The 26,008-nt window shown below is 42.5% G+C and overlaps 1 protein-coding gene across 1 annotated transcript in view; it reads left to right on the top strand.

Moving 5' to 3' along the window:
* Positions 1 to 26,008, top strand: part of GAS7 (growth arrest specific 7) — a 394,162-nt gene that overhangs the window by 252,129 nt on the left and 116,025 nt on the right. The window contains exon 2 of the mRNA XM_007948030.2: positions 8,480 to 8,600. Coding sequence (XP_007946221.1) covers positions 8,480 to 8,600 — 121 coding nt within the window. The remainder of the gene's footprint in view (positions 1 to 8,479; positions 8,601 to 26,008) is intronic.

Raw genomic sequence — 26,008 nt, 5'->3', positions numbered from 1 at the left:
TATATATATATATATACATGTATATATATAACAGTTTTCTGAAACTTTTCTTTGGATACTGCATGAGATAATTTTCTGAAGGTTTGTGCTTCTCTTGAGGCTTCTGTATTCCTCAAACTATTTTCTGCACCTAAGGAGACACTTCAGATTGTCTTGCCCTACTCATTGTTGAACATTCTTTTCACTCAGATCTTTTAAGATGTAGGATTTGCATAATATGGATGAACATGGAGGATGTTATGGTGAGTGAAATAAATCAATCACAGAAAAACAAATACTGTATTAGTCTACTATTGTAAAAAGTCAAGGAAAAATTTATACATGGAAGGACACTTTCTGTGTTGGTTACCAGGAATGGGAGAGGACAGGAGGGAAAATTCCTAGATAAAAATGTATTGTTGTTGTTGTTGTTATGTGCCGTTGAGTCGGACCCAACCCATAGTGACCCCTCCTTGGGTTTCCGAGGCGGTATTACTACAGAAGTAGATTGCCCAACTTTCCTTCCGAGGAGTGGCTGGTGGGTTTGAACCACCAGCCTTCTAGTTAGCAGTCAAGTGCCTTAGACACTACACTACCAGAGCTCCCAAAAATGTATATATATGTGTATATATATAAAGATGTGGGATTTGCTCATAGGTGGGACGCACATATTGCTATCTGCTTGGTAAAATATCTTCACGAAATCTATTTAAAGTCCAGTTCCTATGACTTTTCCCAGTTTTTAATTATTCATTCATTCAGAAATTGAGACCATGTCATGTTCCGGACATTGTGCTAAGACTAAAGGCATAAACACAGTGGGCATGGCCCTGCCTCCCTGTATCTCACAGTCATTGCTCTGTTGGTGTGGTCTGTCCCTCATCCTTCCTCTGTCCTGTCCAAAACTTGTGACTCTCTGATTCTTAGAGCATGAAGATGCTACCAGGGTCCGTCGTCCTGTTCCTACACAAGCCCATAAAACTACTCATGAGGACTACCCTTCCCAGAACACACTGTGCTGTTGCCATGGATCCACTCAGATAGTTTTCTGTGAGGTGCTTTCTCTGAATGGATGGGAAGAGCTGGAGAGAAAAGTACTTTCACCTGTGAGATGGTGGAAAGTTGCCCAGTATTTTTGTAGATACAGACCCTAAGGCTTGTGCCTTCATGGGGGGCGGGGCTCTGCATCATGATTTGTGTCTTATTAATTCATAGCTGGAATAGATTGTCTGTCTTACTTTGAGCAGCTGCTGCCAGCTTTGTGTAGGTGTCTGAGCATCCTGAACGCGTCCAGCAGAAACGAGTGAGGTGAAAGTGAATCTTAAGCCTCCCTACCCACCTGGGTCTCGGTCTTCTTGATGGCGCTCTGGCAGCCCCCATGAGTAGTTGTCCAGTGCATGTTTCCAATACACCTGACCCCATGTTGAATGTAGAGGTAACACTGGAGTTGACTCCTGGCACCTGGGTCTAGGACTTCTTAGGGTTCACTAGTAGGAACCAATTCTCAGGGATGCCCAGTCACACCCAGCACGGCCGTGGTTGATTTGGTTCTCCAGGCTGACTGGCTCTGTAATTGGGGTGGGAAGAACTTTCCCGAAAGTCTTTTGTGGAGAAGCCTTCAAGCAGTGCCAATCACAGCACTTGGCTCATTAGCAGTCATTGCCATGGCAACAGGTCTGCCAGAAAGTGGCTTGTTAGGCTGACAACTTCAGAGATGTTATATATAGATCTGGGTGTGGGGGGAGTGAGGGTGTGGGGCATGCGGATATGCCTTTCTTTAGAGCTTCTATTGCTTCTGGGTTTAAGGTGTGAGAAGACTTGGAGTGGGGGACCTTAAAACTGCCTGATCTGGCTGCAAAATCAAGTGTCTTGACGACCACCCATAACATCAGCAAGTAGCATTTGCTCCCATCTGCAGGTGCAGGTAAGAATCAGGTGTTTGCAGAAGCGTCCTAAGGGGGAAAGGGTCCCGCAGGGGGAGGTGGAGCCCTAGGTGAACTTGAAGGAATGTTTGGAGGCTGTTTGTTGTTGTTGTTATGTGCCGTTGAGTCGGACCCGACTCATAGAGACCCCTTCTTGGGTTTCCGAGGCAGTATCACTAAGGAAGTAGATTGCCCAACCTTCCTTCCGAGGAGTGGCTGGTGGGTTTGAACTGCCAGCCTTCTGGTTAGCAGTCAAGTGCCTTAGGCACTATGCTACCAGAGCTCCCTTGGAGGCTGTGGGGAGCTGGATAGAAGTCATTTGGTTTTGCCTGGAAGCTACGGAGATAAGAGCAAGTCTCTTTTACAATAAATTTGAAAGCTTTTGAGCTAGGGATGAGATCCTTTTCTTTAGTAAGTATCCATGTGGCTAAACACTATCTTTTAAAACAACTGTGTTTATTGAAATGTTATGTTCTCTGATTTCAGAAATGATGTTTTCTCAGCTGTTTGCACTAAAGCCACAAGCCAGTGGCTCCAGAGTTCAGTGAGCATAAGACTTACCCAGGATACTTATTAGGAACTCAGATACCTGGGCTCCAACCCCACTGAGGTTGATTTGGTGGTAGAACAATGGCCAAGAAATCTGCATTTTAAACTATATCCCAACTGATTGATTGTGTCCTAGGGACCACACTTTGAGAAACACTTCAGCAGGGTGATTGGTTTTTAATCTCTGGGTGATTTTGCTTGCCTCCTTGTTTTTTTCTGGAGGAATCAGTAGCCATCATCAACAGGAACATTTTGGGGGTGGTTTTGTCTTAAATAAGGAGATAAGGAAGTCAGTGTACAGCTGGAAAACGTGACTGCTGGCGTGCGGGTGGTGATATTTTTGCATGTCTCCTGTGAAGGCATATGCTCACTTGGAGATTGTGAGGCAGGCAGGAGAACTGGGCTTGAATTGTCATCCTCCACAGGAGGTAGCTGGGGTGTGGGGTGGTCCAGGTAAAATAGGTCCAAGTTGTCATACTTCCTAGGGAGCGTCTTGTTCCAGGTGAATTAGACCTGACTTGTCATCCTCTGGTAGTGCAGTGGTAAGGCATTTGACTGTTAACCAAAAGGTTGGTGGTTCAAACCCACCAGCCACTCCATGGAAGGAAGATGAGTCAGTCTGCTTGCATAAAGGTTACAGCCTTGGAAACCCAATAGGGTTCGCTAAGAGTTGGAATCAACTCGATGCCAGTGAGTTTGGCTTTTTTGGTTTTTGTCATCCTTCTTGGTTAGGATCTGGGATGCACTTTGGCTCAGGTGAAGAAATGGAGCTGCTGTATGGACAGCTGGGGGGAGAGAGACTGAGGACAGCCTGGATGTAGGTAACTGGACTGAGTCTCTAGAACAAAGCTAATATTTTAGTGACTTTACTATCTAATTAGCTGTGCAATGTGGGACAAATTATTGAACTGAGTTTTATTTTAAAAGGGAGAAAAATGTCATCTATAATGACAAGTTTGATGTAAAGTCTAGAAATAATTGTGTAAAGTGCCTGGCCCTGTGTTTGGTACATTATAGATACTTGGTGACTGGCAAAAACCATTATTGATGAGTTCAGCTGGGATCTGAGTGCAGATATTCCTCGGGTATTTGGGGTTCCAAAGTCTGGAAAACATTTGGTATTATGTATGAAATAAGAGCATACATATGTGCACATATGTGCCCTTTTGGGCGAAAAAAAAAAAATCCATAGCTTTCCTCCTATTCTTACAGGATGGGCTTCCATATTTAGTTGATCAGGTTATTTACTGAACAAGGGGATTCAGATAAGGGGACACATGGGGATTACAATCTAGTCATGCACCTTGGCCCAGGGATGGCCTGTCCGGAGATAGAGGCAACTTTTTATAAATTCTACAGAGACATTCTGTGATGCATTAGGTTGGGACCGGGACCACGGAGTTGGAAACCAACTTTACCTCTCTCCCCCAGCTGCCTCTGATCCTGTTCTTTTCTTGGTAGACCCCTAACCTCTGTCCCTGGGTCACCTCTGTTTTTATTCCTATTCCCATGGGAAAAATTTGGCCAAATTGAAGGAGAGAAGCCACAGCACTAAGAAGGGGAAGGGAAGGACTGCATTTGGGAAGGAATTAAATAGAATAAAGTTTGGGAAACACCTTAATTACTGGGTAGTTGCTCATATTGTATCCTCTTGACAACTGTGGGGCAGGTCTCCCAGGAGGCCAACTGTTCCCACCCTCCCATGGATGTGAAGAGGGAGCTAATATTGTTGATATGGACCTTACTTAAATGAGGGCCTGGCAGTGAGGAAGTCTAACTTCTGCCTTTTCTACATTGGGGAAAAAAGAAAAAAAAAAATCCTAGTGGAATATACATAACAAAATTTACCATTAGCAACATTCACAATGCTGTGCAAACATCACCACTGTCTAGTTCCAGACATTGTCATCACCCCAAAGAAAATCTGTACCGATTAAGCAGTCACTCCCCATTTCCCTCCCCTACCATTCCCTGGCAACCACTGATCTTCTCTGTGGACTTGCCTGTTCTGGATATTTCATAGAAATAAAATCATACACTATGCTTTTGTGTCTTTCTTACTTCACTCAGCCTAATGCTTTCAAGGTTCATCAATGTTGTAGCATGTGTCAGAACTTTATTCCTTCTTATGGCTGAATAATATACCACTAGAAGTGCCTAAGGAGCTCTGGTAGCATAGTGCCTAAGGTACTTGACTGCTAACCAGAAGCCTGGTGGTTCAAACCTACCAGCCACTCCTGGGAAGGAAGATGGGGCAATCTACTTCCATAATGATACTGCCTGGGAAACCCAAGGAGGGGTCGCTGTGAGTTGGGTCCGACTTGACGGCACATAACAACAACAACAGAAGTGCCTAAGGAGCTCTGGTAGCATAGTGCCTAAAGCACTGGACGGCTAACCAGAAGGCTGGCGGTTCAAACTCACCAGCCACTCCTCGGAAGGAAGATGGGGCAATCTACTTCTGTAGTGATACTGCCTCGGAAACCCAAGGAGGGGTTGCTATGAGTCGGGTCCGACCCAATGGCACATAACAACAACAACAACAACAGCACAGAAGTGCCTAAGGCATTTAACTGCTAACCAGAAGGTTGGAGATTCAAACCCACCAGCCACTCCTTGGAAGAAAGGTTGGGCAATCTAACTCTGTAGTGATACTACCTTGGAAACCCAAGGGGGGGTTGCTATGAGTCGGATCTGACTTGACAGCAGTGAGTTTGGTTTTTGTTTATTGGTTCTAGAATCCCTGGTGGAGCTCTGGTGGTGCAGTGGTTAAGGCATTGGGCTGCTAACCTCTGACACAGCTTTACCTGTCTAGGGCTGGAAGATGGTCAGAATGCATGCATTGATTATATTCTTCAGGTTGTGCACCCATCCTCACCCTCCTTTTCCAAATTTCTTCCTCCCCCATTAACATAACATTGTTAATGGTGGCCTTTCAGACACATTGATGGTGACGTTGGATTCCAGGCTGGGTAAAAGCTCTCCTGAACAGCTGGTGTGGAGACTGGTCTTACCTAGCATTTGAATGGCACTCCTGTAACAGGGATCCCCCATTTGTTGAGTACTCTTGGTGACAGGGACTCTGCTAGGTACCAAGTTTATTGATGTTAATCCCTACAACAAATCTCACAACTACGCTAATGTCATCCCCATTTGATAGAGGCAGAGATACAGTGGCCTGGTTGAGCCATTTGCCGGAGCTCACGCAGTCAGTAAGTTGTGGAGTCATCACTGGAACTCAAGGCTTTTGGAGCCTGAGGCCTGAAGGCTGCTTCCTCTGTGGGTCCCTCTCTCCTCTGCAATCCATTTTGGCCATATCAATCTCTGACACTTGGTTAACCCTCTAACAACATCCTACTTCCTCATTGGACCTTTAGATAAGCACCAATATAGCCTTCCCATCTCTGGTGCTCCAAAATATTTGACTCAAGTAGAAGGGATCTGGCACTTATTGCTGTGGTTCTAGAATATTTCTTTTTCAGTTAAACACTCATTCTCAAACACCTGGACCCCACTCCTACTTGACTCCCAATCCCACTCACAGCCAGAATGTCTGCCCCCTTCCCTCTATGTGTGCATTCCTTGTTCCCTTCTTTTTCTCTCCCCTCACCCCTTTCTTCTTTCCTTCCTAAATACATACATACACACTTACTTTCTTCCTCATACAGCTACTTGTCTTGCATGCATTTTGACCATCTCCTAGCCCTAGACAGGTAACGCTGTGTCTGGAGCCCTGGGTAAACATGCTCAGGTGTGTTCTCATGTTCTTGGGCCTAATGAATGACTGTGTTCTGCTGGGGAAGTACAGCCTGGCAGGACTGCACACAGCCTGACAGCTGTCTACAGCCCTGTGACCGGTTGTGTAGAATACACTCTTCTACACGGAATCAAACCAGCTCTACGTGTTACCAGATGTAAGAGACAGAAGCACTCAGGGCATAGGGGAGGGATTTTAATTAAATTGTGAAAATTCGTAATAAAAACATACATAGCAGCCACACAGAGGGCCAAAGGATTACGTGTTTACTTGAAATCCCGGAGCCGTGGGACACCGGTGAGGATTTATTCAGGGCACCGCAGGAAGCAGGGGCACGTGGATCTGCAAGCCTGTGCAGAGCCAAGAGCAGCCTGGGAGCTGTGTCTCTCTGCCTTCAATCTGTTATCTTGTTCCCTGACCACTAGTCATCAGTGACAAGAACCACCTCTGTGGGCATGTCTGGGGATGCTAAGGGCATTTAGAAGCTGATTTGCGTTAACATTTGTAAACGGGGTCTAGCCTTGCTGAGCAGCAATTCATGGCTGCCTACTTTATGTAGCCAGGATTCTACTTTTAATCCATTGACTTTCTTCAAAACCAGGGGCATCCAGTTTGTTTATTCCCAATTCAACCCCTTGCTGAGTATTTGCATTTCCACCTCAGATATACTGAATCAGAATCTACATTTTAACAAGATCCCCTGGTGATTCTTATAGAAAGAAAGGTTTGTATATATATTTATATATATACATAAGAATCACCTGGGGGTCTTGCTAAACTATAAATTCTGATCCAGTATATCTGGGGTGGAATGCAAATTCTCAGCAGAAGGTCCAACCCAAATGAACTGGTTTGAAGCCTTGTTCAAAATATACAGCAATCAGGGAGGCTAATTTGGACCCTCTGCCCTTATTCGGAAGAAGCTCTGGTGGAGCAGTGGTAAAGGCATTTGGCTGCTAACCAAAAGGTTTGAATCTACCAGCTACCATGTGGAAGAAAGATGAGGCAGGCTGCTTCCATAAAGATTTACAGCTTTGGAAACCCTATGGGGCAGTTTTACCCTGTCCCGTGTCTCTGTGAGTCAAAATCAACTTGATGGCAGTGGGTTGGTTTAGATTTTGGCCAGAAGGCTGGTGGTTCAAACCCACCAGCCACTCCTCAGAAGGAAGGTTGGGCAATCTACTTCTGTAGTGATACTTCCTCAGAAACCCAAGGACGGATCTCTATGAGTCTAATCTGACTCGAGGGCAGTGAGTTTTGTTCTTTTTTTCAGTGTTCTGACTTTTTAAAGAAAAGTGATACGTATGTATGGTTAAAGGAAATTAAATATTATATAAGTGCAGACAATGAAAAGTAAAGCTCTATTTCACTTCAGATTCCCAGGTCTTTTTTGAGACTGAGCTGGACATAAGATGAGAAAAACTCCATCTAGCACTTTCTCAATTCTCAGCATTATTATTGAATGTTTTACATCTCCTTCTGCTGTGACTTGCGTTAATTACTTGGGTTAGGTCTGTACAGCAGGCCCTGAGCCTCAGCTGCTGCTATACCCCAGGGCCTGTGGATTTCAGGATTCAGCTTCCTCAGCAGGGGTGTATAGACTGACTGGGCTCCCAACACCACTTTCTGGGGAGGCCAAAGAGGAGCACTCATGGCTCAGTGGTAGAATTCTTACCTCCCAAGCGGGAGACCTGGATTTGATTTCCCATTAATGTACCCCATGCACAGGCATCACCCACCTGTCAGTGGAGGCTTCCATGCTGCTGTGATGCTGACCAGGTTTCAGCAGAGCTTCCAGACTAGGAAGAAAGGCCTGGTGATCTATTTCCAAAATTAGCCAACAAAAACTTTATGGATCACAATAGCAGTCTGATGAGCAACTAATTAGGGGGATGGTGCTGGACCGGGCACCATTTTATTCCGTTGCATGTGGGGTTCCCATGAGTCTGGGCCAACTAGGCAGCAGCAAGCAGTAACCAAGAAGAGAAAAGTCATGGGCCTTAGCAGCTGCAGTTTCCCTTTTGTACTCTAGGGGGTGCCACTCCTTCTGTGATTGCTGCGAAAGAACAAGTGCTTCCAACACCACAAGCTCACGAGACCTCAAAATCACATGTACATTGCCTGTGATCTTCCCTCAGGGAGGCCTGGGACCACACACTCCCCAACGTCTGTCAGAGCTGCACCAGGGTGGCTTCATCGCCTCTGACTTCCTTGTTTATAGACAGTTGCAAAAATACCAGACATGTGTGACCTTTTCTTTCCTTCCCAGCAGAAGCCTGGAATGGTCCCCCCTCCGCCAGGAGAGGAAAGCCAGACAGTTGTGCTCCCACCTGGCTGGCAAAGCTACTTGTCTCCACAGGGTCGCCGTTACTATGTCAACACCGCAACCAATGGTAAGTGCTGTGGTGGGGAGCTTCATGCACCCAATGCCAGGATGTCTGTCTCTGCAAGGGCAGCTTTCTTCTCTCTCCTCCACTTCCCACACCCATGTTCAGCTTTTTCTTCGGAAATCTCCCCTCAAAACCTATAGTGGAGTCTTTCTCTACCCGGTGTTGGGTTGGTTGGGTTTGGGTCTGTGCTCTGGCAGTATATTCAGAGGGAAGCCTACCCTTTAAGGTTGATGTGACCCCTGGGACCTCACAACCACCCCAGGCATCACTGAACCCAACCTCATGGTCTAGGGGCAGTGCCTTCCAAACTGGCATCTTGAAAAGTTCTGTTAGGTCAACCAATGGTTTAAATCAAGGTCAAAAAGTTTAGTGATTCTCATGACTTTCATAACTTTGAATGTATTGATAATGAGCACTGAAGCTCCAAAACAGCAGTTGCCAAATGTTACAGATTGATTATGTCCCCAGAGGAACTCTGGTGGCTTGATAGTTAAAGCATTCGGCTGCTAACTAAAAGGTGGGCAGTTTGAAAGCCCCCCCGCCAATGGTCTGTGGGAGAATGATGAGGCAGCTTGCTTCTCTAAAGATTTACAGCCTTGGAAAACCGATGGGGTAATTCTGCTCTGTCCTATAAGGTTGCTATGAGTCAGAATTGACTCAGTAGCAGTGTTTTGTTTTGGTGTCCACCCAAAATATGTATTATAAATACTAACCCCTGTATCTGTCATTACAATCCCATGGAGAAATAAGTTTTCTTTGTTATATGCATGAGGTAGGATTAGTGTTGGGTATGTCTTGACTCAGTCTTTTTTGAGATATGAAAGAGATTAAATAAGCAAATGAGAAGCAGAGATGGGGAAAGAGAGCTGCCAAGCCATATAAGGATTTCCCAGCAGTAGAAGCTCAAAAGAGACACAGACCTTCTCCCAGAGCCAACAAAGAGAAAGCCTTCCTCTAGAGCTGGCACGCTGAATTCAGACTTCTACCCTCCTAAACTGTGAAAAAGTAAATTTCTGTTTAATAAAGCCACCCACTTGTAGTATTTCTGTTATAGCAGCACTAGATAATGAAGACACCAGTGTAGGATTTCCATAACTAGTTGCACACCAAAAATTGTTTTCTGTTTCCTGAAGCATCTCACTGGGCTGGCATTTCTCAGAATGTTCTTGGGGAAAGGCTGGAGCTCCTTTGGATCATTCATTCTAACTGACAATATGGATTCCATGTGCATTTCTAAGTTGCATAAGACCTTACTTCCACTGTAGGGACTTCTATTTTCTTAGGAGCCCATTGTCACCAAGGGGGTTTCTTCATGCTAATAATGATTATGGCCTACCCTGGGCAGTTTATGGAGCTCACAGCATATGTAGGCTGTATGGTGACCTGAACCCCCACAAAAAAATAAACCACCAAAAAAATAAACCTATTGTTGAGGCATTTCCAACTTGCAGTGACCCCATGTGTTAGAGTAGGACTGTGCACTGGGGGGTTTCCAGTGGCTGTCCTCTTTCAGAAGATCATCAGGACTGTCTTCCAAGGTACTTCTGGGTGGACTCAAACCATTGACCTTTCAATTAGCAGCTGAGTGCTTAACTGTTTGTACCACCCAGGGACTCCTTAGTGTTCTGCAAGTAGTTCTATAAATGGCAGGTGCACACTGTGGCAGATTCTATACCAAAGTGAGCAGGGCACTATTGTAGGCTGTGGTCTCTGGCTCTAGGCAAGGCAGGCCAAATCAGCTAACAGTTTTCTCCTGAGCTCTATGACCCCCAAAGGAAATTGCCATGAAAGAACTGAGAAGACTGAAATGTGAATAATTATATCTGATAGGAATCCGAGATGTGCATGCCAAGGCAGGACATGAAATCCACCCAGATCCACCAGTTGGCTCAGTCTTGGCTTCTCACTCCCCTTGTCTATGCCCACCTGACTTCATGCCACCTCTTCCCATCAGAGGGACCATTAATGTGGTTTAGGATTATGAGCCTGCACCTGAGAGACAACATGAGAGCCAGCTGCTGTTTAGCGGGCAAAACAAAGAAATAGCTGACATCTGCCACTTTAGACGGTTGGTTTGTTTATATCCCCTGGCAACCTGGTCTTCCGGGCTCTGCAGAGGGTGTCTAGTTGAAGAGGTAACTAGGGTTTCTAGGAAAAGGGAAGTAGGACTATATTTGACCCTTCTAATCTTAAACTTCCTCACAGCAAGCCCATGAGCATTGCACCATTCTTTATTAGAGACTTGAGGTTATGGAGGAGAGTGTGTTCATGTGCAGCTCCCCATTTGTAACATGCACATTTTGGACCAGATGATCCTGGATGGACTTCAGTCTTGAATTAGCTACTCTATTGCAAAGGACCTGGGGGGAGGGTGACTTTCTAAAATTCACACTTTTGTTTATCTTTTTTTAAAAAATGAGCACATAACATATCCTCAGGGTAGAAATTCAAATAGTACCAAAAGGTTTAAAATAAAACTAGAAGTCCCCAACCCCATTCCCCCAGCTAATTATCATGTGTATCCTTCCAGATACTCGTATTTTCTCTTACTCTTAGCAGACATATATGCTTAATCTTTTAAAAATAAATTGGAAAGTATTACCCATGGTGTTCTATAAATTGCTTTGACGCTGTATTGCAGACATTTTTCCATACTTGAACACTTTAGACTAACTCATTCTTTTTAATAACTGCATAGTAGTCCATTGTGTAAGTATGCTAACAGTAATTATCTAGCCCTCTTTTTAGTAATAGGAATCCCTGGCTGGTGAAAATGGTTAGTGCTTGGCTACTAACTAAAAGGTTGGCAGTTCAGGTCTACCCAGGGGTGCCTCAGAAGAAAGACCTGGCAATTTATTTCAGTGTCACACCCATTGAAATTCCTAAAGAGCACAGTTCTACTCTGATACTCACGGGGTCGTCTTGAGGCGGGATCAACTTGACGGCAACTGCCACTGGCACTTTATCCTTTTAACAAGCATGTTGTTGTTATTAGGTGCCATTAAGTTGATTTTGACTCATGGTAACACATGTGACAGAGTCGAACTGCCCTATAGGGTTTTCTTCGCTATGATCTTTACAAAAGCAGATCACCAGGCCTTTGTTTTCTGGAACCACACTGGGTGAGTTCAAACCACCTACCTTTTGGTTAGCAGCTGAGGGCCTAATCATTTGTGCCACCAGGGCTTGTTGCCTTTTACATGAGCAGACAGTGTCTGGCAGCTTTTTTTCTAGGATGCAGACTTGAACATGTGCCATGAGCCAGCGCATCGTTGTGGGTCCCAGGATACAGTGACCCCAAGGTGGCTCCAGGCAGGGTTCAGCAGGCTTTTTCAAAAAAGGACCAGATAATAAATATTTTAGGCTTTGTGAGCCATAGGGTCTGTTGTCATGACTACCCAACCCTGATCTTGTAGCATGACAACAGCCATAGATAGCATCTGTGTAACTGTGTTCCAGAAACTTTTATTTATGATACTGAAATGTGAATTTCATATAATTTTTTACATGTCATGAAAATTATTCTTCTTGTAATTCTCTTTGAACCATGCAGAAATGTAGACACCAGTCTTAGTTCATGAGTTCCTAGCCATATAATAGCAGATGGTGACCCAGAGCTTGCTGCTGACCCCTACTCTAAGCTATCTGCTGCCTCCAGTAGGACTGACCCTACTGATCCTACCTGCCCTTTCCCTCCTTCTCTGCTATGCTGTCACTCATCCTGGCTCCTTGCTTTTGCATTCCAGACACACACCAGTTTTATTCATTGACTGTACAGTTCATCATTTACTTGTTTGATTGATTAAATCATTCATTCAACAAATAGTTGTTGAGCTTCAAATATGTACCACAGTAAGTACTAGATGCTGGGAATATAATAATTAAAAGAAGTGGTCCTTGCTCTCAAAGTGTTTATATACTTGGAGGGAAGGCAGATTTTCCATGAGTACATACTTGGATGCTGTCATGAGAAGAGCTCTGAAGAAGTCCAGGTGTTTTAAGAGCATGTCACAGTGAGACTCTGAGAAGTCATAGAAGTCTTCCTGGAGGAAGAGGAGGTTTTTTTTTTTTTTTGTTCCTCTTTTCTTTTTGTTAAGTCATTTTTGGTTGGCTGGTTATTTATTTACATTTATTTATTGTGGTAAATATAAATGTAACAGAACATTCACCGTTTACAAACTTCATTTGTGCAGTTCGGTGACATTAGTTATTTTCATCATGTTGTTCATCCATTACCCTTATACATTCCCTAGTTTTTTCATCACTTTTAACAGAAGCTCAAGGAGCTCTGGTGGCACAGTGGTTAAAGCATTAGGTTGCAAATCAAAAAAGGCTGATGGTTGGAACCCACCACTCACTCTGGGGTGGGGGAAGATGAGGAAGTTTGCTTCCCTAAGGATTTACAACCTTGGAAACCCTATGGGGCAGTTCTGCTGTGTCCTATGAGTCAGAATTGATTTGATGGCAGTGGATTTTTTTTTTTTTTTTAACACAAGCTTAGTGTCCGAAAACCATTTTGTTCTCTGTAGTCTTTGCCTGTTCTAGATATTTCATGTAAGTGGGAGCATAAGATATTTCTACTTTTGTGACACACTGACTTATTTCACTCAGCAAAATGTTTTCAAGCTTCATCCACGTTATACCTGGTATCACAAATTCATTTCTCTTTGCAGCTGAGTAATACTCCATTGTATGTATCCTACTACATTTTGTTTATCCATTCATCTTTTAGATAGACATTTAGGCTGTTTAGGAGGAGATATTTCTGAGTTACAATTGGAAGGAAGGGGAAGGGGTTGGGATGGGAAGCACCTTCCTGAGGGCAAAGAGTTTGTCATGTTTGGTGGAGTGAGAAGACTAGAGTTGATGGTGCTTTGGGAGTCGTGGGGGGTAGTGGCTTGAGAACAGGGTTGGTCGTTCAGGCTCTGAATGCCACATTGTTGCACTTTAGTCTAAGGGAATGTACAGCTCAGCCATCTTTCTGACTCTTCTCTGGAATTCATTCTAAGACTACTTTGGTTTGGCTGTGGTTATGTTACTAACATTTTGTAATCAGACTCCCTTACTGCAGGAAAGTACCTATCAGAAGGGTACCTTGCTTTTGTCTTACATGCATTTATCTTGCTCTCTGGGCTCCTGGAGGCATGTGAGTTTGTACCTCCTCACTGCTGGACCATCACACCCACCTTTCTGTGCCAACTCTTGGGTCTCTCAGATTATGTAATGAATCTTACTGGAACAAATGATAGGGGCATTGGTGGTTCAGGCCAGAGCTGTATGTTAAAGCACCAAGACCAGAGGTCCTCCATCCATAGGCAACAGTTCTTTCACACACCAGACCCACTGCCCAATAAATGGAGCCCCCACTGCAAGCCACCATTGGCCATTACTCTCTCCCTCTTCATCTGTCTTTCTTTCAAATATTTCTACTCTTCCTTAATCGCTCATCTCTTTTTTTTTTTTTTACAGAGGATACCCAGGCAAAATAGGTGTTCTGTCCTTGTTTTTATAAAACAAACAAAAGCCTATTGCCATTGAGTTGAATTCCACCACATAGCAATCCTGTAGGATAGAGTGGAACTGCCCGGTAGGATTTCCAAGGCTATATAAATCTTTATAGGAGCAGTCTGCCTCATTTTTCCCCCCGCAGAGTGGCTGGTGGATTTGAACCACTGACCTTTAGATTAGCAGCCAAGTGCTTAACCAGTGCATCACCAGGCTCCTTTCTTGTTTTAGACCACATACAGATAGAACTACTTAAAAGCCCAATTTACATTTCTGTTATCTTGCTGGGGCTAATCTGCTTATTTTTCAATCTATTTAGGATTTTCTGGATGGGGATTTTTACAGCACTAGACACTGTGCTGGGCTCTGGAGGTTCAAAATCAAATAAGATATGGTCTCTGCCATCAGAGACAGATGTTCTAATAAGGCCCGAGAACCATATAAACCAATAGGCATTAGGGATATTAGCATAGGAACCTGAGGGCTTAAAGAAGGAGTCATCAGTTTTATTTTGGTATCAAACAAGACTCCAACAGAGGTTACAGCATGAGCAAAGGCAAGGCAACAAAAGAAAGGCTATTGGGTTCGGCATTGGTAACTAACAGATGAGAGAGAGAGTGTTAGGGGTCTGATCAACAAAAGGGCTTATGAAGCATTGTGAGGAGTTGATCAGTGGGAAGTTATGGAAGGATTTAAAATGACAGCATGAAAAGATCAGAATATCATGACAATATTGTTTATACAGACAAGTGAAGGATTAGAGTACAGGAAGCATGGAGCCCAACATCTAAATGAGAAGAGGAGTAATGAGGTCAAACACCAAGCCCACAGCAATGACTGGAGAGGAGAAGGTAGGATCTGTCCCACAGGATATGATAGGTCAGGGAAAGAGAGATCTCAGATTTCTCCCCATTTTCTGCCCTGAGTAATTGAGTCATGCAATGAGAATAAGGGACATGAGGTTGTAGAACAAATTTGGAAGGAAGAAAATAGATCCATGTTCCATGTAGGGTACCTTGGGGATACTTAGGGAGAGATGTCTAGCAGATGTTTGGATGATTGGGTCTGTGATTCAGGGGATATTGAGACTATAGATGGAAATTGGAAAGCTGTCTGAACTCATAGCTTGGCAAGCAGAAAGCAGAATGGATTTTGCCGAACATGACCCCTTGGCCTTACACTGTAGCTCAGTGATCAACCTGCACAACCAAGTGCGGCAGCCCAGAATTTGCATTTCATCAGCAGAGAAATGAAGTCATGAGAATGCAGATCACCCAGGATACACTTCTAGGACAGAGCCCTGCAGAACAGCATTTAATGGAGGGCCAAAGGAGACTCTGAAGGAATTGTCAGAGATATGTTGGAGTCAGGAAACGGTAATGCCATAAAAGTCAAGGTAGACTCCTACTTTGGCGAGTAACGACTGGGATCTTAAAAGCTTGCAAGCAGCTGTCTTGCAACTTTTGGTCTCTCCTTGTCCAGAGCAAAGAGGAATAAAGAAAATAAAAGATTCATGGAAACAATTAGTCCAAGAGACTGGCACACCATGCGATTCTCAGACTATACGACTGTGAGACCAGAAGAACTAGATGGTGCCTGGCTACTACTGTCAACCACTTGGAGGGAGATCTATGTAGGAGATCCTGGATAGAGTGGGAGAGGAATATGGAACAAAACTCAAAATCATTTGGAAAAAAAATGGACCAGGTTTGCTGGTATGATAGAGCTGATGGAACCACTGAGATTATGGTCCCTAGCTGTCCTTCAGGTCTGGAATTGAACCCACACCTATAGCTTCCAGCCAAACAAAAGACAGGCATATGAGATGAACATTTACACTAGGTAGATACACTCCTTGGAGAGAATAATCATGGGAGAATAGAAGGGCTGTTTATGCACAGGGAGACAGCTCAGGGGGCAGGAGTGCATGGAGGGAAGGACGCAGGAAAGAGGTAACTATGGGGAGGAAGTGGGAAGTAAGCTGTTGCATTGTGGTAAATTGTAGTCAATGTCATGAGGCAAAATGTATGTGAACTGCTGTATGGAAAGTGAATTTATTCTGTAAACTTTCACCCAAATCACAATTAAAAAAAAAAGTCAAGGTAGAAGAGCTTTTCTAGAAGGGAAAGTTGGAGACAGACTGAAATATAAGTCATATTTATGGTAGAAGTGATATTTTAAATCACTGGGGAAAAAAACAGGTTATTTAATAAATGGTATTGGGACAAATAATAGGGTCATTGGTGGTTTCATGGTAGAATTCTTGCCTTCTATGTGGAGAGCCAAGCCTTATTCTTGACCATTGTACCTCTAGCACAGCTACCATCATCTATTATTGGAAAGCTGTGTCTTGCTATGATACTAAACAGGTTTCAGTGGAGCTTCCAGACTAAGAAAGGCTTAGTGATCTACTTCCAAAAATCAGCCAATGAAAATCCTACAGATGACAATGGATCAGTCTACAACATTTTGTTCCATTGTGCATGAGGTTGTCAAGAGTTGGGGGCCTGCTTGATGGTATCTAATAACAACTGGGTCAAATGGTTATGAGGAAGTCTCCGAGGGTAAATTAACATACTAATGCTGTTGCTTTCATATAAACTCAGCAGAGCATCCTTTATGAGATTTTGGGAAGAGTCTGTCCCCTCCTAGTCCCTACCCATGTCATGAAGCTTGACCTTGAGCTCAGCTTCAGGAACTCCAGAAGTTCTGGTCCTTGTCCTACACAGTCAAGGAAAATGTTCCATTTATACCAAAAGTTAACTCTTTTGCCAAAAATTAGGGTTGTATTTAGTTCATGGATAGTGAGTCTGCCTTAACATTAATTATATTTCAGCATATCTAGCACATTGTCATTTGTTGCCATTTACAAAGTGGAAGGCCAGCGTTCTGGTTACCTAGTGCCGCTCTGAAGGAAATATACCACAAATGGGATGGCTTGAACAAACAGGAGTTTATTCTTACAATTTGGAGGCTTTAAGTCCAAGTTCAAAGTGCCAGGCTCTAGGGGATGGGTGAAAGCCCCTCAACCTTGGATTTCAGCTCTGCCTCTTGCTTTTGGCCCACTGAAGCTAGAGGCATCTCTTCACTCAGGCAGCTACTGGATGCTGAGACTGACAAGCCCAAGGTAGACAAATAAAATGGCACAGTCCCAATGTTACCAAACCACATGACAGGCCATTAATTCAAGTCCACTGAAAGTCCCAAGGTCACCAGAGCATGGCAGGCTGCTGAACAATGACACAGCTACATGCAGGATTCAAGTGTGCCATAAACTAGAGACCATTCCCAAAGCTGCTATTTATATATGGGAAGCAGACCACATACCCAAAGGCAGCTACTCAGCTTCTCACAGTAGATTCCACCATGGAGTTGATTACAATTCTCATCATGGGGAATACTACATCCAGCTGCTCAGCCAATCATCCAGGCCCAGCCAAGTTGACACACAAACTGAACTATCACAATTCCACCCCTTGTCAACTTGGCGCCTGTCCAGATCTTCAATGGGTGGCTCTAATCACCAACTTCTTGAGTGGCAACCTCACCCCCTTGGCCTGGTGGGCCCTGTTCCTCTCTCTCTCTCTTGGGCATGGTAGCCCCTATTACTCCATCCCACTAGTTCACATGAATGAGCAGCCCCACACTCCAGAATCAAGTTGGTAAAGTTCTAACTCTTTGAAACCTAGGGGGCTATGATGGTTCTACACCCAAAGGCCATGGTCCTACCCTTGAGGTTGAGGCAGCTCTGTTTCCCATTTCCTTGGTCTCTCCACTTCTGCCAATTAATGCCCGAGGGCAACCCACTCTGCCAGGAATCTGCCTGCCCAAAGACATTCATCTTTCTTGCTCTGTGGGCTGGCCAACCTGCTATTCCATATCTCATGCTGGTCTCTTCTACCAGTTAATGCCTGAATGCACCCCACTCCACAAGGAAGCCACGTACCCAGTGGCACCTGGCTTTCTCCTCAGTGGGCTGGTAAGCCTGTTCCTGTTTAATGCCAGTCTCTGGGCTCTGCTACTGCCATTTCATGCTGGTCTCTAGGCTCTGCTCCTGCCGTCTCTCAGGCCTCATGCCAGGGTCTCAGGTCAAGGACACACTCCACTCCTGTTTCCACATTTTAGGTATCTGTCAGAGCAGCACCCCACTCTATTGGTACTATATTCTGTTCTGGTTATATAGTAGTGGTCTGGCAGGAAATATACCACAAATGGGATGGCTTGAACAAACAGGAGTTTTTTCTTACAATTTGGAGGCTTTTGAGTCCAAGTTCAAAGTACCAGGCTCTAGGGGCTGGGTGAAAGCCCCTCAATCTTGGGCTTCAGCTCTGCCTCCTGCTCCTGGCCCACTGGAGCTAGAGGCTTTTCTTCACTCAGACAGCTGCTGGCTGTTGAGACTGGTTGACTGGGTACTGGTTGACAAGTAAAAAGCCACTGTCCCGGTGTTACCAAACTGCACAGCAGGCCATTAATTTAAGTCCATTGAAAGTCCTAAGATCAGCAAAGCATGGCAGGTTGCTGAACAATAACATGGCTACATGTAGGGTTCAAGTGTGCCATAAGCTAGAGACCATTCCCAAAGCTGCTGCTTATATATGGGAAGCAGACCACATACCCAAAGGCAGCTACTCAGCTTCTCACAGTAGATTCCACCATGGAGTTGATTACAGTTTTCATCATGGGGAATACTACATCCAGTTGCCCAGCCACTCAAGTTGACACACAAACTAAACTACCACAGCCAGCTGTACATGCTTCCTTACTTAATAGTGATATGGTCATAGGTATTCAGGTTCCTCTTTTTGGATAGACATTGGCTTTTTAGGATATACTTTACCATTTGGATACTGAAAGGGTATTTCAAGCCAGTATTGAAGGCCAAGATAATTTATTTTTTTAAATTTACTTCCTCTGATCTCACAAGGGGGAAGCAGAGTCACCATCAACAGCCCAAGGCTTGTTCCTATGAGGCCACCCTCCAGCCTTTTTACTAATTCTGACACCAACTGCCCTTCTCACGTCACTCACTACTTCTCTGTTGAGTTCAATAATGCGTTGCAATCACTGCACAGAACTCACAATAATCACAATTATGGTGGTTTATTAGGGAAGTAACAGGCTACAACTCAGATTCAGGAATGCTCTCAGGATACAGTTCCTCAGTCAGGACAGTCTCCCTTTTGCTGTGCCCTCAGGCACACCTCTCTGATCCTTGGCCTCTCTGCCTTGTCCCTGCCCTGCTCCCGCAAGTGTTAAAAAAAAAAAAAAAGTGTTAAAAAAGTGTTAGCTCTACTGATAGGTATATCTACATGCATACCACTCCACTAGCAAGTCTTCTGCCCAAAAGCACTCAGCTTTCTCACTCTGTGGGCCAGGTAAGCCTGCCGCTCTGTCTTGTGCCTCTTAGTTCCACTGCCATCATCTCTCAGCCAAGTGTCTCTCTGAGGGGGCATCTCTCTGTCACAGGGCATCTCTGCCAGGGAGGTCCAGCGCAGGGATCTCAGGTCCATAGACATGCTCCACTGAACCTCCAGCTCTTTTGTCCAGATGTCAGTGAGATACCCTTTCTGTCGCTAGGAAGGCTTATTTTAAGTCTGGCAGAGTGACAAAACTAACCAATCCCAGCATCAGAGTTTTACGCACTTCATTTGCATGGTCCCACTCAGTAATCAAGTGGGAGTTACAAAGACTATTGCTAGAAAAAGGCATATCAAATAATTCACTGCACCGCAAGGTGAAATCGAAGGTTAATTTTGTTTAATGTATGGATCAGCATTTGCCTTTCATTCATTAATCTTGTGTACACTAGTTTCTATTTGTTTTTCTTTATATTTCTCCTTTCTAAAGAAGGAGGATCATTTGAGGGGGCTTCTTTGACCTAGTTCTTCCAGAAAGCAGAGCCTGAGGCAAGGATTAAGTTATTAATTATCACCTTATTTAGGAGGTAAAAGCCCAAAGGGAGAGGAGACAAAGGAAGATGCTTTCCCTGATGCTAGCTACTGTTTCACAAGACCCGACAGGTCAGTCAGTAATGTATTTGCTTGACACACAGCATTTTTCTGGAAGGGTTTCAAAGAGGAGTCATGCCTTGAAGCAGTCCACAGAAGATCAGTAATATTTTATCTGCTAACCTCTCTCTTATCTCCGATTTCCCAATGGCCAAAATTCTCCTTTGGAGAGCTATTTTCTTACACTTTGAGGTTGTATCATCTGCCTCCCCCCAAAAAAAACCTCATGAAAAACCTGATTCCACATACCGTAGAGAGATGCTTCATTCAAGTCCAAAGTGAGTGGTATTCTAGCTGGCTGAGGTACTAACCAAAATAGAAGAAGGGATTTGAGAGAAATATGAAAATCTGTATTCTGATACAGAGACTCTTATAGGACTGACTGCTGCAATATGCATCCCTCTCTAACCTAAGACCTTGATGACTTAATCAGTCTTAAAAAATGGATTCAGTGGCTAATGACTTTTATTGTAGAATCCTCACAGGAAACTTCCAAATCATTTAACACAGGGCTTAGCCAACTACAGCTCATGGGCCCAATTCAGCTCACAATTTGTTTTGGTAAATAAAGTTTTATTGGAACACCACTATCACTAGTTGCCACTTAGCCATTTCCAACTCATGGCAACCCCATGTGTGTCTGAGTAGAACTGTGCTTTATTGGAAGACAGTTCAGACATACCCATTTGTTTATGCATTCTTTATGGCTAATTTTATACTGCAAGGGCAGAGATGAGTAGTTGCAATAGAGAATAGGTGGTCCACAAAGCCAACAATATTTACTATCTGGACCTTTACAGGAAAAGTTTGATGATCCCTGGTCTGTAAATAGAACCATTCATTTTACACATAAGAAATTGGAGGCTCCAGTGTGATAAAAGGACTTATTCAAAGGTATTATTATTAGTTGCCTTTGAGTTGATTCCAAGTCATGATGGCAACTTGTATGCAGAATAGAATTGCTCCATAGGGTCTCCAAGGTTGTGATCTTTGGGAAACAGATCACCAGGCATCTCTTCCAAGGTGCTTCTGGGTGGGTTTGAACCACAAACCTTTCAATTTGCAGTTAAGTGCTTAACCTTTTGTGCCACATAGGCACTCTTTTCTGAGTGTTACCTGGCCATTTATAAACCAAGCTCTGTCTAGAATCTCAGTCTTCCAATCTCTTCTTTTTTGCTTCAATATTCAGGAGGATGTGGTGGTGACTGAATTTATAATAAGAATAACTGAGTTCATGGATTAGTAAAAAAGAACATCATCTGAAATAGCATTTATTGTTAAGGTAAATGTACCTATCTTGTTAGAGCACCAGCCAAAACCCACAAGAGTTGGGTTGTTTTATGCTCTTTTGACAAAGACTATATATGTATAAATGTTTTATAATATTTGTGAATGAAGCTTGCAGGATTAAACCAGGATTTGAGTTTTTCAACTCATTTGCCAAATAGTAGGTAATTTTCTTGATTTCTTATTTTAATTTTTCTTTAAATGAGCGAATTCCCGTTTAACTTTATTACATCAGAAGCTAATGTGAGTTTCTGGGTAAGTTTTCTAGTAGAACACTTTAAAAACTATTCTTTGAGCTTTTTTCTTTTTTACAAATAATCGGATACTTCTCTAACTCCCCAAACAGAGCAGCCTTGATAGTTCTGTGTTAATAAAAATTGCCCTAAGAAGCACTTAGACCCAAAAGCGTCAGTCTGTTTTCTTCTGTTCATCTGTGTTGAGCAAATGTGAGACTGAAAGGATGTTTGTATTTGGCACATTCTGTTGATTGAATTAGCTCTTTATTATTTTATGTGTATGCTCATGCACATTTCTAATTTTTGTGTGATTATTTTTCTTTAATGCACTTTTTAAGTGAGAGACCATTAGGCCCTAAAACGTACTATTAATCTGTTTAGTGTAGGTGTATTTTTTTTTTCTTCCAAAGCATTCATTTTCATTTGTTTAGGTGATATCTAGATGGGTAGATGCATTCCTCACTTCCTACCAGTTTTTAAAACCAATAATCACTTAGCATTTTTGCCAAATGCCCAGTACGTTAGAGAATCATTCACACTACCTGTCAAGTTGAAGTAAGAAGATAAAGAGACAAAATATGTGTGTGTGTGTGTGTGTATCTCATTTGCTGTATTTTGGAATGTTGAATTACTGTGGAAAAGATTGCTTATTGGTAAACATTGTTTCTCATTGGCTGATAGGTGGAGTCAACTGACTAGCAGCAAGTGGTTCTGATAGGGGAGCAAAACAAGAAGGCATGTGTGGGCTTATGACCCAGCAATTCCACTCCTAGTTTTTCACTCATGAGAAACGAAAATATATGCTTATATAAAAATATATGAGATGGTAGAATTAGGAGATTTCCAGATAAGCAGAAATTAAGGGAATTTTTAAAACCAGACCAACCTTACAAGAGATACTAAAGGGAGTCCTTTGAACAGAGAACCAATATAGCAAACAACAACTGACCATTAATACACAAAATGACATAATCCAGAAACCAACATAATTATGGATGTATCCAAAATAAAATAATGTTACAAGATTGTAAACGGGGAACCAGAGACATCAATTGGCAAATGAGGACAACTACAAACCAAAAAGAGGAAAAAATTGTGTAGTTAAGAACTTCTAAATGGTGAGGAAGTCAAGAGAGTTGGAAGATAGAATGGACTACTCTAAACTCGGGAAGAAAATTATAATTCACAGGGTAACCTCAAAGAAAAATGATAAACTTTCACATCACAATAAAAAGGACAAGCACAAATATTTAGCAAATACTAAAACAATAGCAACAAAGGAAATGATAACACGATTCATAAACATAATGAGCTCAGCACAGAAAATTATATGGAACAAAGAAATCAGGAACACCATGAAAATACACATAACAAAATGACAGCAACCAATTCATACTTGTCAACAATTACACTGAATGTTAATGGATTAAATGCATCACTCAACAGACAGAGAGTTGCAGACTGGATAAAAAAAAACATAACCCATCAATATCCCGTCTATGAGAGACACACCTTAGAAACAAAGACAAAAATAGACTAAAAACCAAAGGTTGGAAAAAGATACATCAAGCAAATGTTGTTGTTGTTATGTGCCCTTGAGTCATAGCGACCCCAACTCATAGCGACCCCAACTCATAGCGACCCCTCCTTGGGTTTCCAAGGTGATATCACTACGGAAGTAGATTGCCCAACCTTCCTTCCAAGGAGTGGCTGATGGGTTTGAACTGTCAGCCTTCTGGTTAGCAGTCAAGTGCCTGAGGCACTATGCTACTAGAGCTCCCATCAAGCAAATGGTAACCAATAAAAGTATATGAATGTTCACAACAGCATTATTTATAATAGCCAAAAAGTGGAAATAACCCAAATCCCCATCAGTAGATGAATAGATAAAATGTGGTATATCCATGCAGTGGTCTATTAGCCATAAAAAGGAATAAAGTACAGAAACATGCTACCACGTGGCTGGACCTTGAACATTATGTTGAGTGAAGGAAACCAGACATGAAATAACAAGTTATATGATCTCACTTAACATGAAATACCCAGAATAGGAAAATCCACAGAGACAAAGTAGATTAGTGCTTTCCAGAGAATGGAAGGAGGCAGGGAGTGGGGAATGGCTGCTAAAGGGTATGAGATTTCTTTTTGGGGTGACGGAAATGTTCTAAACTTAGATAGTGGCAATGGTTGTATGATTCTGTGAATATGCTAAGAACCATTGTATTATTGGCTTTAAAAGACTGAATTTTATGGTATGTGAATTATATCTCAACACACTTGTTTTTTAAAAAAGGAATATGTGGGGATAGTGGGCAAGTTGGTGACTTCCCTGGTGTCCTTCAGAAGTAGTTCCTTAGATGCCTGTGTTGGAGATTTTTTGCACCTGATTCCAAAATTTTAGGGGGCATCAGAAGCACCTACAGAGTTTGTTAAAAAGTACCAATATCCATTTCCAACCACAGACCTACTGGATCAAGATCTGCTGTTCATAAAGATTAAAATTTCCACTTTAATTAAAGTGTTTTCTAATAGTCACCATGTATTTATTTATTTATTTATTTTACTTGCAAGGAGATTTAGTGACAAGATGGAGAAGGCATAGTCCGTGGATCAAATCTTATAAAGTTGAGGATTAAATTTAAATTCCGTTTTCTCTAACAGAAATATAATGAGAAAAGTACAGTTGTCTCTGAATAGGTAAACATGCATCATAGTCCCAAGGTTAAAGGTTATAGAACCATAAACTATTATAGTTAAGGTAGAATCTCACAGAAGAGCTACTTGAAGAAAAATAACTCAGTTTTAATTTTAAAGACAAAGAATGAGTATAAAACTGCCAAGAACAGACCTTCCCGTGGCTAATGTTTATATTTGAAGTGTTGTCAGGGGACCTGACTCATATACATTTTCCAGCTTTTATTCTTATCTATATGACAAGATGTAATGTCAGGTCTTGTAATTTCAAAGCTTTTGAGACAATAGCTCAAAATTTTTTTTTTTTTTTTATCTCAGCAGTTTTGCTGTTGAAAACCTTTTTAGCCTCTGGTTTCCACTTTATTTGAAACTAAAGATTGAATGGAAGAATTTGGGGTTTATAGTATTTTAATTTTTACATCCTGGTTATTAGACACTGGCATATGGACAAGATGAACACTATCCTTGCCTGGTAGGAACTTAGAGTCTAGTGAAATGGTTCCGGTCTTGGAGATTTGGGGGAGTTGTAAAGTTTTTCTATCATCTTTCTCTTCTCTGCAGCTTTGTAGGCTTCCTAACTTACCTCTACTTTGGTTAGGCAGTAAGTGCTAGTGAACAGCTGCTTTTCCCTCACTATTCATCCCATGCAGGGTCCAGGGGCCTAGTGAGTCCAGTGGAATCTGGTTGTATCGAATGGCTAATCCATATGAAATGGCAGAATCTCTTTTCAGTCATTAAAGCAGCCAATATTCGTTAATTAAAGGCCAGAGAATGGATGGGACAGCTGTTAATTGTGTACACATGAGGAATGATGTTTACTTGGTTTAAACTCTTTTTTTTTTTTTTTTTTTTTTTTTTTTTGTAATTTTTACAGAATTACTTTATTTTTAACTCTGTGCATCCTTTGGCTGTCATTCAATATTTTCATGCATTCATATAGAAATTGAGAAAAGAAGTGTCTTAATTATCTAGGGCTGTCATAACAGAAATACCACAAGTGGGTTCCTTTCACAGAAGTTTGTGCTCTCACAGGTTAGGAGGTTAGAAGTCTGAATTCAGAGCAGCAGCTCTATAGGAAGTCTTTCTCTCTCTGGTGGCCCCAGGAAAGGTCTTTGTCTCTCCTGCTTCTCTTCCTTGGTTTCTTCATGATCTTCACGTGATATCTATCATCTGCTCATTTGTATCTCAAAAGAGATTGACTTAAAACATACCCTAGAATAATACTCCTTGTTAACATAAAGAAAACCCATTCCAATATGGGACTTTAACCACAGGTATAGGAGTGAGGATTTATATCACGTATGCCTTGGGGACACAGTTCAATCCATAACAAGGAGTAAGTACCAATCTTGAGATACACTTGAATAGGTATAAACCAGAAAAACCAAACTCACTTCCATCGAGCGATTCTGACTCATAGTGACCCCTCCTTGGGTTTCTGAGGCAGTATCTCCATGGAAGTAGATTGGCCAATCTTCCACTAAAATGGAATCATTCCTGTTATAAAAGCAACATGAATAAGAAATGCCTTTTTACCAAAAACTTAATAAGAGCATTGCTATGTTATTCTAGAATTTTTTTTTTAATTTTATTTGGATTTGGGTGAATATTTACAGAGTAAATTCACTTTTCATACAGCAGTTCACATATACTTTGTCTCATGTCATTGACCAAAATTTAC

This window comes from Orycteropus afer, unplaced genomic scaffold (genome assembly GCF_000298275.1).
Source record: "Orycteropus afer afer isolate SDZICR_OR568_19922 unplaced genomic scaffold, OryAfe1.0 scaffold00199, whole genome shotgun sequence".
Taxonomy (NCBI): Eukaryota; Metazoa; Chordata; class Mammalia; order Tubulidentata; family Orycteropodidae; genus Orycteropus; species Orycteropus afer.
This window is presented reverse-complemented; position numbering and strand designations above follow the sequence as displayed.